The sequence below is a fragment of the Chelonoidis abingdonii genome, chromosome 2 (genome assembly GCF_003597395.2).
Source record: "Chelonoidis abingdonii isolate Lonesome George chromosome 2, CheloAbing_2.0, whole genome shotgun sequence".
In the NCBI taxonomy this organism is placed as follows: Eukaryota; Metazoa; Chordata; order Testudines; family Testudinidae; genus Chelonoidis; species Chelonoidis abingdonii.
The window spans coordinates 258,055,894-258,071,341 of NC_133770.1; the positions used below are offsets into that span (position 1 = coordinate 258,055,894).

At 41.7% G+C, this 15,448-nt stretch overlaps 1 protein-coding gene across 2 annotated transcripts; it reads right to left on the reverse strand.

Annotated features, from left to right (window-relative positions):
* Positions 1 to 5,716: 5,716 nt before the first annotated feature.
* On the reverse strand, positions 5,717 to 15,087 carry GEM (GTP binding protein overexpressed in skeletal muscle). Of its 2 annotated transcripts, none has more exons than XM_032787206.1 (5): positions 14,965 to 15,087; positions 12,739 to 13,078; positions 9,229 to 9,305; positions 8,517 to 8,721; positions 5,717 to 6,898 (listed from the first exon to the last, which is right to left on the reverse strand). In XM_032787206.1, the coding sequence occupies exons 2-5, from the start codon at positions 13,067 to 13,069 to the stop codon at positions 6,621 to 6,623; spliced, it is 891 nt and encodes a 296-aa protein (XP_032643097.1). In that variant the 5' UTR covers positions 13,070 to 13,078; positions 14,965 to 15,087; the 3' UTR covers positions 5,717 to 6,620. The 2 variants fall into 2 exon arrangements, with proteins under 2 accessions (XP_032643097.1, XP_032643098.1); XM_032787207.1 differs by lacking the exon at positions 14,965 to 15,087 and adding an exon at positions 14,835 to 14,914.
* Between the last annotated feature and the right edge of the window lie 361 nt (positions 15,088 to 15,448).

Here is a 15,448-nt window from a genome sequence, read left to right on the forward strand (position 1 = left end):
ATATTTGGAAATTTCAGCATGTTAAATCACATCTTAACTAATATGATGTTAAACACTCAGTGCAGACACAGACTGTCCTATTTAAAATTATGTAAGTTGGTCATTGTTAACCCTAGGGTCTGCAACCACTTGACATGATTGAAACACAGCAGTCCTTGTCTACACTGAGTGCTAAGTCATGTTTAACATCATGATCGCACCATGTCATTTCCCCACTTACGCAAACCCTGAATGAGCCAAATTCTCCCCTGACTTGCCTGCAGTGAGTAAAACCACCCAGAGAGCAGCAGAACTAACAGAGTTTAAGACAAGGTAGAATTTGGCCCTTCTAGTAATGTAGGAAAACTAAGCACTCATTATTGAATATTATGATTTATTTCTGTATTATTTGTTAAGCACCAACCACATGCTCAGAAGCCAGGGTCTCTGCCCGTAAAGCTTGCTATCCAAAGAGACAAAAGAATATCTGAGCCTCATATGTGCTAGGATATCCAGAGCAAAGTCCTATCCTAGAGCTTTGTCTTGATTTTATATTTTCATTATTGGGGGTGATAGCAGGTCTGTAGTTACTTATAACCTATGCAGTCCCATAGTTTTCAGTAGGGTTGAATAGGGTGCCTAATCACCATAGGATTTCTCTTTGTTTATATATACCTGCTTAGGACATCACCTATGTTAATAATTTAAAATACAGGCCAGGACACTTGTGTTATCCCATAATCTTTTGATTCTCCTCAGGCCTCCATAACATCTACCTAAACAGCAATCAGAGACAGAACTAGGACCTTGGGTTAACATCTCATTTGAAGGACATTACCTCTTACAGTATGTCTACACTGCAGCTATGCACCCATGGCTGGCCTGTGCCAGAGGACTCAAGCTCACAGGACTTGGGTGAAGGGACTGTTTAACTGTGGTATAGGTGTTCAGGTTCAGGCTGAAGCCTGGGCTGCAAGGTGGGAGGGTCCCAGAGCTCGGGCTGCAGCCTTCTACACCAGTGGTTTTCAAACTAGGGCTGCCACTTGTTCAAGGAAAGCCCCTGGAAGGCTGGGGCAGTTTGTTTACCTGCCACGTCCACAGGTTCGGCCGATCACAGCTCCCACAGACTGCAGTTCACTGCTCCAGGCCAATAGGGGCTGCGGGAAGGGCAGCCACCACGTCCCTCGGCTCACGCCGCTTCCTGCAGCCCCCATTGGCCTGGAGCGGTGAACTGTGGCCAGTGAGAACTGAAATCAGCCAAACCTGCGGATGTAGCAGGTAAACAAACTGGCCCAGCCCAACAGGGACTTTCCCTGAACAAGCAGAGGCCCTAGTTTGAGAACCACTGCTCTCCACAACAATTAAACAGCCTCACAGCCTAAGAGCTGCAAGCATGAGCAAGCTGGCACAGCCCAGCCACAGGTGTCTAATTGCAGTCCAGCTCCCCACCCCAATACTGCACTGCTATGTCTACTGGGTCAACAATGTTATCAGCATAATCACTATTATCAGGAATTTAAGCTCCATCTTCCTGAACCCTTTGTCTCCCTCTTCCATTCACAGCTATGCACCAATGTGGCACAAACCAGCCTAGTATTGCTACACAGCACAGAAAAACCTGTGGCTGGCCCATGCCAGCTGACTTGGGCTCACAGGGCTTAGGCTGCGGGGCTGTTTCATTGCTGTGTAGGGTTTAACTTCTGGGTTCTGGCTGGAGTCTGAGCTCTGGGGCCTTCTCACCTCACAGACTCCTAAAGCCCAGGCTCCAGCCCAAGCCTAGAAGTCTACGCAGCAGTGAAACAGCCCCACAGCCTGAGCCCCACGAGACCAAGTCCTCTGGCACAGGTGTCTATGCATACCCTAAGTAGACCCAGAATCTGGCCCTTTATCTGTAAAGATTTCCAAGGGGTATAATTTAAAAGTATTGCACATGTGTGGATTAAAACCATGCAACAGCCATTATCCATTTTTGTAATCTATATCTTATACTTGCCTAAATGTTGTCAATAATCCTTATGAGACTACGCATGTGCAGTTTAATATGCTGCAGATTCCTGTGTTGTCATAACAGAGATAATGTAATTCCTTCGGGTAGGATATTAGGTGGGAACCTATTGACTATTATAGTTATTCCCTAAAACTTTAATAAAGTTTAATAAATGAAATCTGTCAAAATGAAATGAGTTGAAAGCGGAACTTTCTCCCTAATTCATGTCACTGATATAGTCTGTCTTTAAAGAGGGCTATTATTGTAATAATTAGTCATTTCACATGATCATAGAATTTTTTGTTGCAATGTTTGTTTTATTTTATCCAGGCTCCAGGAATTTCATAGCTCTTGCCTTTGATCTATCAATCTTATGACTCAATGATTCCACAGTTACTGCCAGATCTCTGTGGACAACGGAGCAATTATCTTGTTAGCTTCTGTTACTGTAGCCCTGACTTCACGAGTAGCCAACACAATGGTTTGAGTCCCTGAACCGCTTTTTTGTATACTTTCTGTTGCTTTTGCCTTTGGGATTCATTTGTTGCTTGTTTTCACAACTTCCATGGCTCTTCTGTTGTTGGAATGCCTGTAGCGCTCGTTTATTTATAGGTACCCCAATAGGGCCCCTGACATTTTTCTATGATGTTTCACATTTCTTGAAACTGCCCTCTGAAATCAACACCTAACAGGTTTGTGGATAGTAAAGGTTTGAAGTGTCAATATTTACTCAGTATTTAAGGTACCAATTAAGTAACATGATTATTTGCCTGCCAGCTGTTATGAAGGGTGAACTTTCCTGTAACTAGTAACCTGATGATAATCAGCTATGATCATGACTCAAATTTCTTTTATAAATATCAAAATAAAATCATGGTCCCTATGGTCATCTCTCTAAATGGGCCATTTTGTCTTTTGACTAAATTTAGGTTCTAAAGGACAAATTATTTTGAAGTGATGGTCTAGTGACGATTCTGACTGAAAATTTTCAAATCACAAATATTAGGATATAGACATCTTAGTAGCCTTAATAAGGCATTTGGATATCTCCAAGTAATTCTGCTGGGGTGACACCATAGAGGGCAGCTCTCCCCAAACTCAGCCCCCACCTCTCTGCCCAAAAATGCTTCCTCTGAATCCACAGAGGCCCAGCTGTGTGAAATTCCACGGGATATTTCCCAGGAATGGAAGGAAAGAGGGCTAATGCTATGTTGACTCAAACGCACTCCCCTCTAAAAGATTTTGGCCCTGATGAAGCTTTCCTCTCAGCTCATCGTCTCTGTGTTACTCGGAGAGATTACTCAGAGTTTATCCAAATACAACTCCAGTCTCCAAAAGTGCCGTCTCTGCTGTCCATTCCCTTATGACCCACTTGAGCTAAGTGGTTGTAAACATGTCTATAATTAGACAGTTGTCTCTAGCCATAGTATTTTCAGTGCTACCAACTCAAAGTTTCTAGCCCTCCTGGTTTCAAGAGAAAAGTTCAAAAAGAAGAAGTGTGCCCACACTAAAGGCTCAGAAGCTGAAAGCAAATAAAAAGAACCCCAATTTTTTATTTAAAAAACTCTGATGATTTTTAAGCCAATCTCATTAATTTTGTGGCCCTGACATGATTTATTTAATATTTGGGATTGGTGACACCGTATGTCCCAACCCACTGGGCTGTAAAAAATTACTGGCTTCCACTCCTAACATCTCTGTTTGGAAGACTAGAACTAAGAACTGTATAGCTATATAGCTTCAAAGTTTGTTTGATTTGGAGTTATAAAGTACTGTGGCTTGACTGAAATGGAATAGGCCAAGGAATTCCCCCCACCCCCGCCTGCAAATTGAGGACATTAAGTCAATGAAACTTATATGGTAGAAGAAAATAACTAATGGCTAAAAAGTTTTGCCCACTTCTTTCTGTGACAAGTTTTGAATGGTACCAGGCTCTGTTAGTACAGTAGCTCCAAACTATTATGTTATAATGAATACTGCTGTCTGGACTGCTTTAGATTGACCAAATACTAAAGTACTGCCTAGGAAGGAGCACTGCGGACCATAAGCTAAATATGAGTCAACAGTGTAACACTGTTGCAAAAAAAGCAAACATCATTCTGGGATGTATTTGCAGTAGTGTTGTAAGCAAGACACGAGAAATAATTCTTCTGCTTTGCTCCACGCTGATTAGGCTTCAACTGTGTCCAGTTCTAAATGCCACATTTCAGGAAAGATGTGGACAAACTGAAGAAAGTCCAGAGGTGAACAACAAAAATGATTAAAGGTCTAGAAAACATCACCTATGAAGGAAGATTGAAAAACATGGGTTTGTTTAGTCTGGAAAAGAGAAGACTGAGAGGGGACATAACAGTTTTCAAGTACATAAAAGGTTGTTACAAGGAGTAGGGAGAAAAATTATTCTTAACTTTTGAGGATAGGACAAGAAGCAATGGGCTTAAATTGCAGCAAGGGAGGTTTAGGTTGGACATCAGGAAAAACTTCCTGTCGGAGTGGTTAAGCACTGGAATAAATTGCCTAGGGAGGTTGTGGAATGTCCATCACTGGAGATTTTTAAGAGCAGGTTAGACAAACACCTGTCAGGGACGGTCTAGAAGATAAAACTTAGTCCTGCCATGAGTGCAGGGGACTGGACTAGATGACCTCTCGAGGTCCCTTCCAGTCCTATGATTCTATGATTAAATTGTATCCAGGCCATGCAATAAACATTCATTTCAAAATTACACTTTCCTTTGAATTCATAGAATCACATGGTACTCTTGTCACTGCTGTGTTCCAAATACTGAATTATATTATTTCAGGCAAATTGCTAGGCAATGTACTCTGGAGCAGAAGTACTATATTCCTTGGGAAATATGAATTCTGTACAGTTGTTTGCTCACTCCCTGATGGGCAGTACTAAACCTGCAAGCCATGTACATCCACTCTGTATCCTCCCTGCCTCATCAACTTTTCATCCTACCTAGTCTGTCAATAGGTGGTGGTGTTCAAACACTCGGCAAGCTGACTCCAGTCAGAGCTGAATCAGGCCTTTTGTAAACAAATTCTGTACAGCGCAGGATGTGAAGTTCACTTCTGTGTGTCTGTCTATCTAGGTAATTATATTGCACCCATCTTTGTGGTACCTGAGCTACTAGAATGGCCATTTGGCTCATCATAGTTACCAGTTTGCATGTTAGAACTGCTGCATATCTGTCCTGACCTTGAAGTTATGCACCCAAAGTCTCTGAATATCCCAATCGAGAGTGGGTCTCTGGGTTAACAACACCCTTGTTTCAAACACTACTTTAGGAATAGGACACTGGACTGAGATTTTCCTGCTCTACCACCCAGTGACATGCTTTGTGACCTTGAGCCAGGTATTTCACTTCTCTGCCTCTGTTCCCCATCTGTAAAATGGGAATAATGATGCTTATCTTTCTTGATAGAGTGCTTTAGATCTATGAACAAAATATACTCTATAAGAATGAACTATTATCTTTATCACCATAGTGCCACTCTGGGTATAAGGACTATTGTGCATTAAGTGCATTTTAAGATATCTTGGGTTTTTTTACTTTGTGATTCTAAATTGCTAAATAGTCTGTAATCAGCAATACCTGTTAGGTATCTTCAGTGTACACACACACACATACACACACAACACACACACATACACACACAACACACAAAAAGCTTTCCAAACAATCAAAATCTTTTCTTTAACTTCCAATAAAATCTTTGAGATTTCACGGTGGGACTCAAAGGCAGTTAAATATGTTGTTTGTTTTATTACAAGGCATGTAAATAAAAGCTTGCATAATCTGAAAAAGATATTAGCTAGAAACGATATTAAAGTGTTTTTCTTGAGAAACCTGACAATAAATACATTTTCACCCCTAATACTAAAAATGCTTATTGCTTTGCAATGAAATAAATACAGTACAGCTCCTTCATACACAAGTCTGGGTACAAAAAGTCCATGTGGTTTCTTATAAAAGATCAGGTGGTTTTACAATTTGGCATCTCTCAGGTGATGCATTTTTATCTGATATTTGTTGTTGTTGTTGACAGTCTCACAGTATGAAAGTCAGAGGGGAAATATCGTTTGGCTAGAAGTATTTTTTCCATTAAATATTACATTTTCAAAAGTAAGAGATGTGTATGTTCATGGGTGTTACCCCTGGAAACAAGACAGTGACTCAGTGACTATTCTAGAGAAATGCAGATTTTGGGTGCTTAAGAAAATCAGACCAACTATTTGGCAAAGGATCAGTTCCCAGTGAGTTCATCATTTCTCTATACATTTTTCCAAAAATAATAATGAGAAGGTGCAATTCATTCACCAGATTATGAGTGTTTAGGTTCTTACACTATTATCCAAAGGCAACAAGAGAAACAAGAAGTAAATTTAAAAACACAACCTGCTTAACTTTAGGATGTTCTGGTGTATAAGAGAAAGCTTTTTTAAAAACTACTGAAAAAATATTAAGAAAGGCTTTTGTTTTCTATGCATTGTGCTGTGCTTATTACCAGCACATTTTGTCACAATCACAACTGTGAATCCAAGTCAAAAATGTTTTTCTTGTAGTCCAATCTAATATAGATTGATTATTGTTCACATTGTAGTTAAATAATGTCCACAGAAGAGAACATCTGTCATAATCCAACCTTCTTAAAGTACTGATAGGTCGTGGCAAGACTTGGACTTAAGTTTGAAGGCCATATTCTTGTTTTTCTTGGCAACTATTTTGCCCCAGAACCGCCTGGCTTTCTTAGGAAAGCTCTCTCTCCTCTTCTGATATGCCAGCCTCCTCTCGTTCTTTTCCTTGCTGTCCCTTCTTAACCGGACTTGCCGCACAATTCCTTCAAACAGTTCCTTCACGTTGTGCTGGACAGCTGCGGAGGTCTCGATGAACTTACAGTCAAACACAACAGCACAAGCGCGGCCCTCTGTAAAATTGTAACGGATCTATGTCAGTAGGCATAGCATTCAGATAGTGCACGTTCCCTAAGCAAAAGGGAGAAGGGCAAAGCTGCTAAACACAGTGCCATGCACAGTATAGAATGTGAGCTATCTGTAAATGCCCTAAATAGAGTCACTTGTACTTCAGGGAAATCTCAGTGACTCATGTTCAGAGGCAATGAGGTTACCATTATTGAGAGCAATATATTGCTTGATCCATTTACAGTCATATATTTAAAATACTACTTTTAAGATTGCGGGCATAATTTTGCTTATACCAAAACTCAGATTTCTACATGCACACTTACGGTACGTCTACACTGCAATAGAAACCCTCAGCCCTGGATTTCAGAGCCCTGGTCAGCTGACTCGGGCTCATGGGGCTTGGGCTGTATAAGTATAAAATTGCTGTACAGACTTTCAGGCTCAAGATGGAGCTTAAACTCTCCCCCTTGCCCAGGCTCCCCCAAGCCATAACATCACATTGTAATTGTATAGCCCTGCAACCTGAGCCTCAGTCAGCTGACCCAGGCCAGCCATGGCTGTGCCATGGATCTTTTATCATGGTGTAGACATACCCTGAATGGGCAAGTTCCTACCTACCTGATTTGTATGTGTAACTATAGCCTGATTCTACCCTCATTGAAGTCAATGGTAAAACTTTGAACTAACATCGAAAGGAGTAGGACTGGGCCAACACATTGCATACACAAATTGTAGTCTTTGAACAGCAAAACCTTTATGGTGAACAGCAACATGTGCAAAAAATTAAGTATTAGCTAAATTATGCCCGTAATTTTAGAAGCCACTTTGAAATTGTGGCCCTTATTTTTTATATTTGAACCTAAACTAACTCTAATGATCTTCTTCTTCTAAATGGATACCAGCATGCTCTGATACTCTGCTCCCTCTCCAAACACATCAGCTGGTTGACTCATGGAGTGCTTAAAATGAAACCCAGCTTCCTGCCTTCACTTGAGGCAAAGTGCCTTTAACAGCCAGCACCAGGAAGACTGTGAAAATGAAAATAAGAAGCCTAGTAATATACTGAGTTCTTGTGCTCTACTACTATATGTCTCCCAGTGAGAAGTTTTCGTTTATGGCCAGTGTCACAGGGGCCAGAATGCAGGGTAAAGTCCAGATCAGCTTTCCATTCCCCTTGCATTGGGATCCTGGGAAAAGGTCTTTTGGAGGGGCTTCTTGGAAGACAGAGGAGAGGGTGAATACTTTTGAAAAGATCAAGCTGTACAGTCAATGGTCATGGGACTGGGCTGAAACCTAAGCTGGGGGGAGTTTCTCATCTGTTTCAGATAACACTATTGTATTGTGTTGTTGTAGACACTGCACATCCAACACTCACGGCTAAGTTTCCAGGAAGAGACTCGATCCATCTCCCATTAAAGTCAACGAGAGTCTTTTAATTCACATTTATGGGAGCTGAATCAGGCCCTTAAACTTGAGATTTTGGGGTTGAGGTTTTTTGTTTGTTTTTTTGCTGTTGAACCATTCCATCCATCCTGACATCGGTGGGAATTCTGCAAGCAGATCTAGGACAGTATATGGCTATGAAAGTTAAAAAGTGGTTGCCATGGTAATTTTCCATACCTGACACAGAGACTTCACGGCACCTGACGAGATCGCTTTTGTTGCCCACTAAAATAATGGGAATATCTTCTGTCTGTCGTGCCCTGCGGAGCTGTATTCTTAGTTCAGAGGCTTTCTCAAAGCTTGCTCGGTCTGTGATGGAGTAGACAATCAAGTATGCATCTCCTACTTGCATGCAGTGATCTTGGATCCATTCTTCTTCACTCTGATAAAATAAAATAGATACAGACAGCATTAGCAGGAGCCTGGCTTTCTTAACTGCCCAACTGAGTGTTTACAGAAAAAATGTAATATTATACAACCCAAATTCAACCCTGGGGTCACTTTGCTGGGTATGGTTCTGATCACTGTTATACCAGTATCAAACCAAAGGATCATGGATATACACCAGCACAAATCTGTGCAAAAATTGGCCAACAGACTTCATTAACTTGTGCTTGCTTATGCCCAAGTCAACTTCAGCTCTGATCATGTTTCCAGCATTTTTGTTTTTAATAATAAATCAGACAAAGAAATTTCTTTGCCATTTTCAAACTTTCATGGAGGAGCTTGGACATTTTTAAAGACCCCAGACTTTCACTGACTATAGAATTATAGATAACACCTCCTTACTTGGTCAACAAATGCATGTTCCTAGCAAAATTATAGTATTATCACTCATTCATACTTAATTTCCCTTTGGCACTGGAATAGAATGAATGGAATGGAATACCTTATTTTCCCACATGTCAAGCAGTATAATGGTTGCGCTTTCACCATCTACCATCAAGGTCCGTTCATACGTATCTTCTAGAATAAAAATCCACAATGTTAGCAATACATCCCTTCCTCTTGTTATATATGTAGCAATAAAGAAAAATGGCCATATACATATCATTTGTTCCAAGTTGAATTTAGTGAACCCAGGTCACTGTTGGTGCAAGTCCATTGATTTCAGTGGAGTTGTATCCATTTCCACAAGCAGTGCATGTGGCCCCATGTCGCTTTACGCTTTTTTTCTTAGTTTTCATGGTAAATGAACGAGACTGAAAGATTTTGGAACTTGGGTTCATTATTTTGGCTGAAAAGCTCTTTATCCTCTGTGGGGCAGGGGTAGGCCAGGGGAGGGGAAGAAGAAATATAACCAGTGAAAGAAATAAATCAAATGCTGAACATTCGACCCCCTGGGAGCAGCTGACAGACGTACAGACTCCAGCAAGGCTTAGTAATGGAAAATATTTGTTTTCACTCTAGTAGGGACCCTTTCTGGGTGAACTCTGAGCAGTTCAGCCATCGAGCAGCCCTAGTAACGGGCAGCGGAGTGTGAGGCAAAGGTTGTTGGGCTCTATAAATCTGTAATTGATGCTGCTATTGCAATACAGACCTCTGAACTGTCCCTAGTTCCTCTGGCTTTATTCTGTCCAGTGTTAGTGCTTCTCAGTTACTGGTCGCCTCTGAATGTTAAAGAGGTGATGAAGCATTTCACAGCAGTTTGGTAGGATGTGGCAGAACCTGCCTAACCCTGGGTAGGGACCTGCAACATTCATATCTGGTTTTCAAACTGCACTGGGTTCAGAGGTATTTAGATATGAGATCAGCGCCAAGCCATTACAGAGCTCAAGGACCACTGTGAAATTTGAATGTTTTTGGTTTGGGCCCCTCTCTAGTCTTGTGTAACTGCTAGCATAATAAAATCCAGTGTTAGGGCAGACAGCTTCTGAACTGCTTACATTCATCACCATGCTGTTCACAGACCTATCCAAACCACTCTGATGGAGGATATTACATATTTTAAATAAAGGTGCTTGCCTCATAAGCTCTGACTGTGCTTTTGTGAAGTGATCTTTCCCCAAGTCCTAATCTTGGATTCTCTTGGAAGCCAGAAAACAGTGAGTCCATGGAGTAGAATGAGCCAAGGGGCACTAAAGAATAGCCAATTTTTTTTAATCAGTTCTGCCACAGAAACTTTAAAATGGGAAACTCTTTGTAAACAAAAGGGCACTGGGCTGACACAGCTGGCCACCTGGGGGTGGATGGCCCTAAAAGGAAAATACTAACCAACAGGAGAAATTTTACTTCTAGCCCCAGTAGGTTCTGCTTTGTGCTTGTGCCTCAGATTAATCCTGGGCAAACATCTGAGTCCAGCAGAGCTGAACAGAGTGCAGGCTGTAGGAGGCATAAAGCTCACCTTCACACTCCCTTCATCTTGATGCTGCTCTGTGGAGGACTGGTCCTCTGGCGTAAGTTTAGAGCAGCTTGAAGGCTGCTCTACCTTACCATGGCTTCTGGAACAACAGCATAGGAGCATCCCACCCATGTGCCCTACATCAGCAGCAGGAAGATAGCACAACACAGGCACTGCTTCATTGATTCTACACTAACTGGAGGCTCCCTTTGACCTGGGGTGATCCTCTGAATTTTGGTCACATCTGCTGTAAGGACACATGCTGCCAACAGTACAGCACAAAGCACCAACACCCAACAGAAGATCTGGTCCATCATATACCATAAAGCAGCTGTGCAAAATTCCACTTCCTTGGGGCAAGTAACATTTTTCAGATAAGTCAAATATTATCATTGGTTTGGTGATTATTTTCTCTCCATCCTCATAACTGTGAAGGTGGGTGACTAGGCGTGGTGCCTAGGCTAGTAGATTGTCAGGGCAGTTTTGCAAGTCTGCAAGAAAGAAGAGTGGAAGTGACCATAATCTTGTACTGTGCTGTACTTTACGTGCTGCTGGAGAGCAGGCTAGATAGCTGCTAGAAGGCCCTTCCTGTGCAAGTAAGGTCCTGCATGATTACAGGACTACTCAGTGGAAGATGAAAACAAAACACACCTGATTCGCTGATCCATGTCCAGTGCATCAAAGGGGTCCTCAAGTTCCCCTCAAGGCCCCAAGGTTTATATTTCCAGCTTATGGTCATGCACAAGCAGGATTTGGACCCTGTATTTTTCATTCTGGGCCGTGTTAAGTGGTAAATCATTCCTAGCCCGGCACAGAAAGGGAGAAGAACATAAGGTGCCTTCCCTTCTGGCCTCCACTGAACCATTGCATAGGAGCCAGGCACATTCATGTCCCTGGTGCTCTTTGAACACAAAGACTGCTCTGGGGCTGCCTGTTTGCTAGACATCCCAAAGAGACAGGGCGACAAGGGGTAGTGGAGGGATGGGGCCATCTGTGCTAGTCAGTGAAAGTGAGCTAACCAGAGTGGGAACAATCCCTGCCCTTTCTCCAAAGTGTGGGCGTATACACATCTTCAGAGCTGCAGGACCTCCCACTACAACACAGCTCCTCTCCAACAGTATCCCGCACACAAAACATGGCCCATGGCTGAATGCCACTGTTTAGCCTTAATTGATCCTTGGAAATAACAAAAATACGAGTCCCCTCACTCTAAAACAAAAGTGCATAGTAAAAGAAAGATGCCTAACAAAAAGCTGCAGACCATGTCAGCCTCCTCTTTTCCCCCAAATTAATTTGGAAGCAGGATTTTTTCCTCACTCTACTGAGGTGCCATTATCTGCTCTTCCGTTGTGGGAAGTGGGGGATCTGTGCCATGCAGGTGATATGAAATGCTGATGAGAAAAACACAAATAGCTTATATTGAGGCAATTTATTTGCATACAAATTTGGTGAGATTACTTAGTGACCAGCAAGTATTTTGTTGGTACCTGTAAAGCAGGGCAGGGATTTTTATTTTTCTACCCTTATCTCTTGCTGATATATAACTCTTAACCGTTTCTTTAAAATCCCAAATGATTTTAGGCACTGATTTCTCATAGCATCACAAGGCTGCCAGTGCAGTTTACAGGCCAGGCTATTACCTCACATCACGGTAAAGCAGGAGTTGATCCACTGGAGCTTGCATTTACACCAGGGTGAAACTGGTATAAGATCTGATTCAGGTCTTCTATGTAATGTATTTACAGCACAGTCAAGAATTAATCAGATTCTAACCACTCTTTTTAAAAACAAAGGGCTCAGCAGCCGTATTGTTCTCCTTTGTCTGTATTTCAGCCGATTTAGATCTTTGTCAGTGAGTGTCTTTTTTCATAGCCCCTGATTTTTGAGACAGATGCATGTGCTGGAATCGGCTTTGAAAATAAGGGCCACGTGTGCGTTACCTCTGTCTCAGGCACTCCAGATTAAATGACCTCACTAATTTTCTGTGTCTTATTGCTGATGACTATTGACAAGAAAGGCTTTGAGTAAACATTAGCAATGCAGAATGTAATGACCTACCTCCAAGCACATCACAGTCACTGTCCATGCTGTCATGTACGCCTGCAAAGATATTGGCCAAGGTAGATTTCCCCACTCCATGCTCCCCAATCATTACCACCCGGTAGTAGGTATTTCCGGACTCGGAGGAAATGACTGAATCGGAAGACTCTGATGACCAACTCCTTCGGTAATAATCATCGGGGTTCATAGTGTATCTCTTGCGCACGTTGTACTCATGGGGGTTTTTGTGGACGGTCAGGTGCCTTCCATCGGCAGGGATGCTCCAGCGTTGCTGCTGTGCATGCAGCGCGCTGCTGCTGTGACGCATGGTGACGTTATTCAAAGTCATGGTTTTTCTCTAGGGAAAAATAATGAAGTCGCAAACGTTACACAACAGGAATTTGAAATGGGCTCCATTTTTTAAAAAAAAACAATGACAAGGTATATCCTTTCAACTGTAAATGCCTAGTGCACAGACAAAAGAAGAGAAGAACTGCCTCTTTCATTTGCCTCTAACATTTCTAATTAGCAAACCATAGTCATGGTTTTAGGATTCAGGTTGAAATCAGCATTACATACTAAGCCCTATCTTTGTCTCCCCCTAGTTGTGAATATTAGGCACAGCCCTGCTTTGGGGATGGTGCGGAGCTGAATTGCCCCAAAGGGAGCAGTAGGAGGCAGAATGCCTTTCATAGCAATCCATCACATGGGGGACCATGTCCACTGCTGTGTCCTTTCAGAAAGGGCATAATTCCCGTTGTGCTGGTCCCTGCCCATTCTGGGGCACCTCTGGGGGGTGCAGAGGGAGAAATACAGAGACTGCAATTGTGCCTGTCCCTTACACAGCCTATGCAATGGAGTGAAGGTTCCTTGCACCCTCTCCCATCACTGCATACCCATGTAACATCCAGCGGAATCTGCTGGGGGGTTGATAAACAAGAAATTGTTCTTTGCCTGCAAAGTATCATGCTTAGTCTCAACTGACAGTTGAATCTGTTGTGAGAACAACAAACATTATACTCTGCACATTTAGCTAATTTCCTCTGGTGGAAAAAGAACCACATCAACGAGTCTTGGTATAATGGGCTTGATTTTGCACTCAGTTATATCATTGTAAAAAAAAAAAGGAGCAACTCCACTGCAAACAATGGAATTAAGCTGGTATCAAACGGGTGTAAGAGAGAGCAGAATGAGGTCTGATGGGATCCCAGAGTATGTACCTGATCGCACCACTAGAGGAGATATCACTGGGAGAAAAAAGCTCATAAATTTACAGTTTTGAAATCAACAAATGAATTGGCCGAGGAGCAGCTAGTCAGGTTAGCTCCTCTTGTCTAAACATGGCTTTTAATTACATTTGGCTTTTGAATGTGTTTTGCCTTGGTTGGAGGCAGAATGTAGTGATGTCATTCCTAGTGGTCCACAGCTACCATTTTTAGGAAAGTTACTTTGATGCTCTCCAGTTCCCAAGGTGACAGTTATTTATACATTTTGCTTTTTTAGGCTTAAGTGTGACGGCTCTCAGTTCTCTTCTGCCTATTAACAAAGAGAACATCTGCTATTAAAACATCCAGGGCCGCTTTCAAACTTTATTCCTCTTTTGTGTTTGCAAAAAGTGCAGCATCTCATCAAATCGCACACTAGCAATTATTTTTTCTAACTCAAGCAACCCTTGAAAACCTTTTAGAGCAGGTACAGAGCAGGTCATAAAACAAATGTGCTGAAAAACAGCAAACTGTATCTATAATTTGAATATCAGCCTTTACCAAGCATATTGCCCCCTTTCTACAACTTGTAACTTATACCATTTTCTATCTGTAAGTACAGCATTGTTGCAAAATCAGTTCATCTGTATTCCATACAGTCACATAAACTTTTGCCAGCAAGGAACGTTTTTAGCTGGAGACCAGGCACGAAACAAACACTGTTTCACCAACAAAATTAAATATTTTAACTTTCAAGCATATATTTTTCTGTCATTCCCCTGTCAAGAAGACAGAATGAGAAATGTCAGCTTTGATTTGGCTAAATAATAAACAGTCTACATTAGTAGTGCTTCCTTAAGAGATTTCCACAGTTTAATAAACTAAACAAGATAGTGTCTTATAACTTACTGTAGTGCATTCAATTCCAAATTCAAACTATATTTCACGTTACATATTTCATTTATCTACTTAGTTCTATCATTTCTCTTCACTAAAGTAACACATTCAAACTAATACTTTTCAGCCAGCACCACCTTACTTTTCACAGTCTCTTCCACCAGTCAGCTCCTTTGGTCTTATTGTCTATTTCTTGCACTGGAGTATGATATATTGAACTGGTCTGCTGGAGTAAATCCTCTTCTGTTCAGTGGCTGCCTCTCTAATTCTTTCTCAGCAAATGTGGTTTATATTAGTCCATCTGATCAGAGACAGGGCTTTTCCGTTACGTCATTGGCCTGCTCACACAACAGCCAGCCGCCAGCTGGGAGGAAGCAGGCATGCAGAAGAGCAAAAACTTACAGACAGTAACACTAATAAAATTACTTTCTTGAAATCATATGATTTTTTTCTTCATTAATAATGCCAGTAAACCTTTTGCCTTCTTGCAAAGTGGAAAAATACAATAAATTCTCATCTCTTTCAGCTTTGCACTCAAGTGCTTTTGAAATCAGTGATGCCTAAAGAATTGCTTGTGCTTTTCTAATGTCCCAAGCGCTACAAATATATTTCATTATCTAACTACA

Bases quoted from the DNA above. Each gene is read 5' to 3' on its own strand.
- GEM (XM_032787206.1), bottom strand. From the start codon at position 13,069: ATGACTTTGAATAACGTCACCATGCGTCACAGCAGCAGCGCGCTGCAT. The intron at 8,722-9,228 runs GTATTCCATTCC...TTATTTTATCAG, and splicing joins TTGACATGTGGGAAAATAAG to AGTGAAGAAGAATGGATCCA. The intron at 6,899-8,516 runs GTATGGAAAATT...ACAATTTTACAG, and splicing joins CCGTGAAGTCTCTGTGTCAG to AGGGCCGCGCTTGTGCTGTT.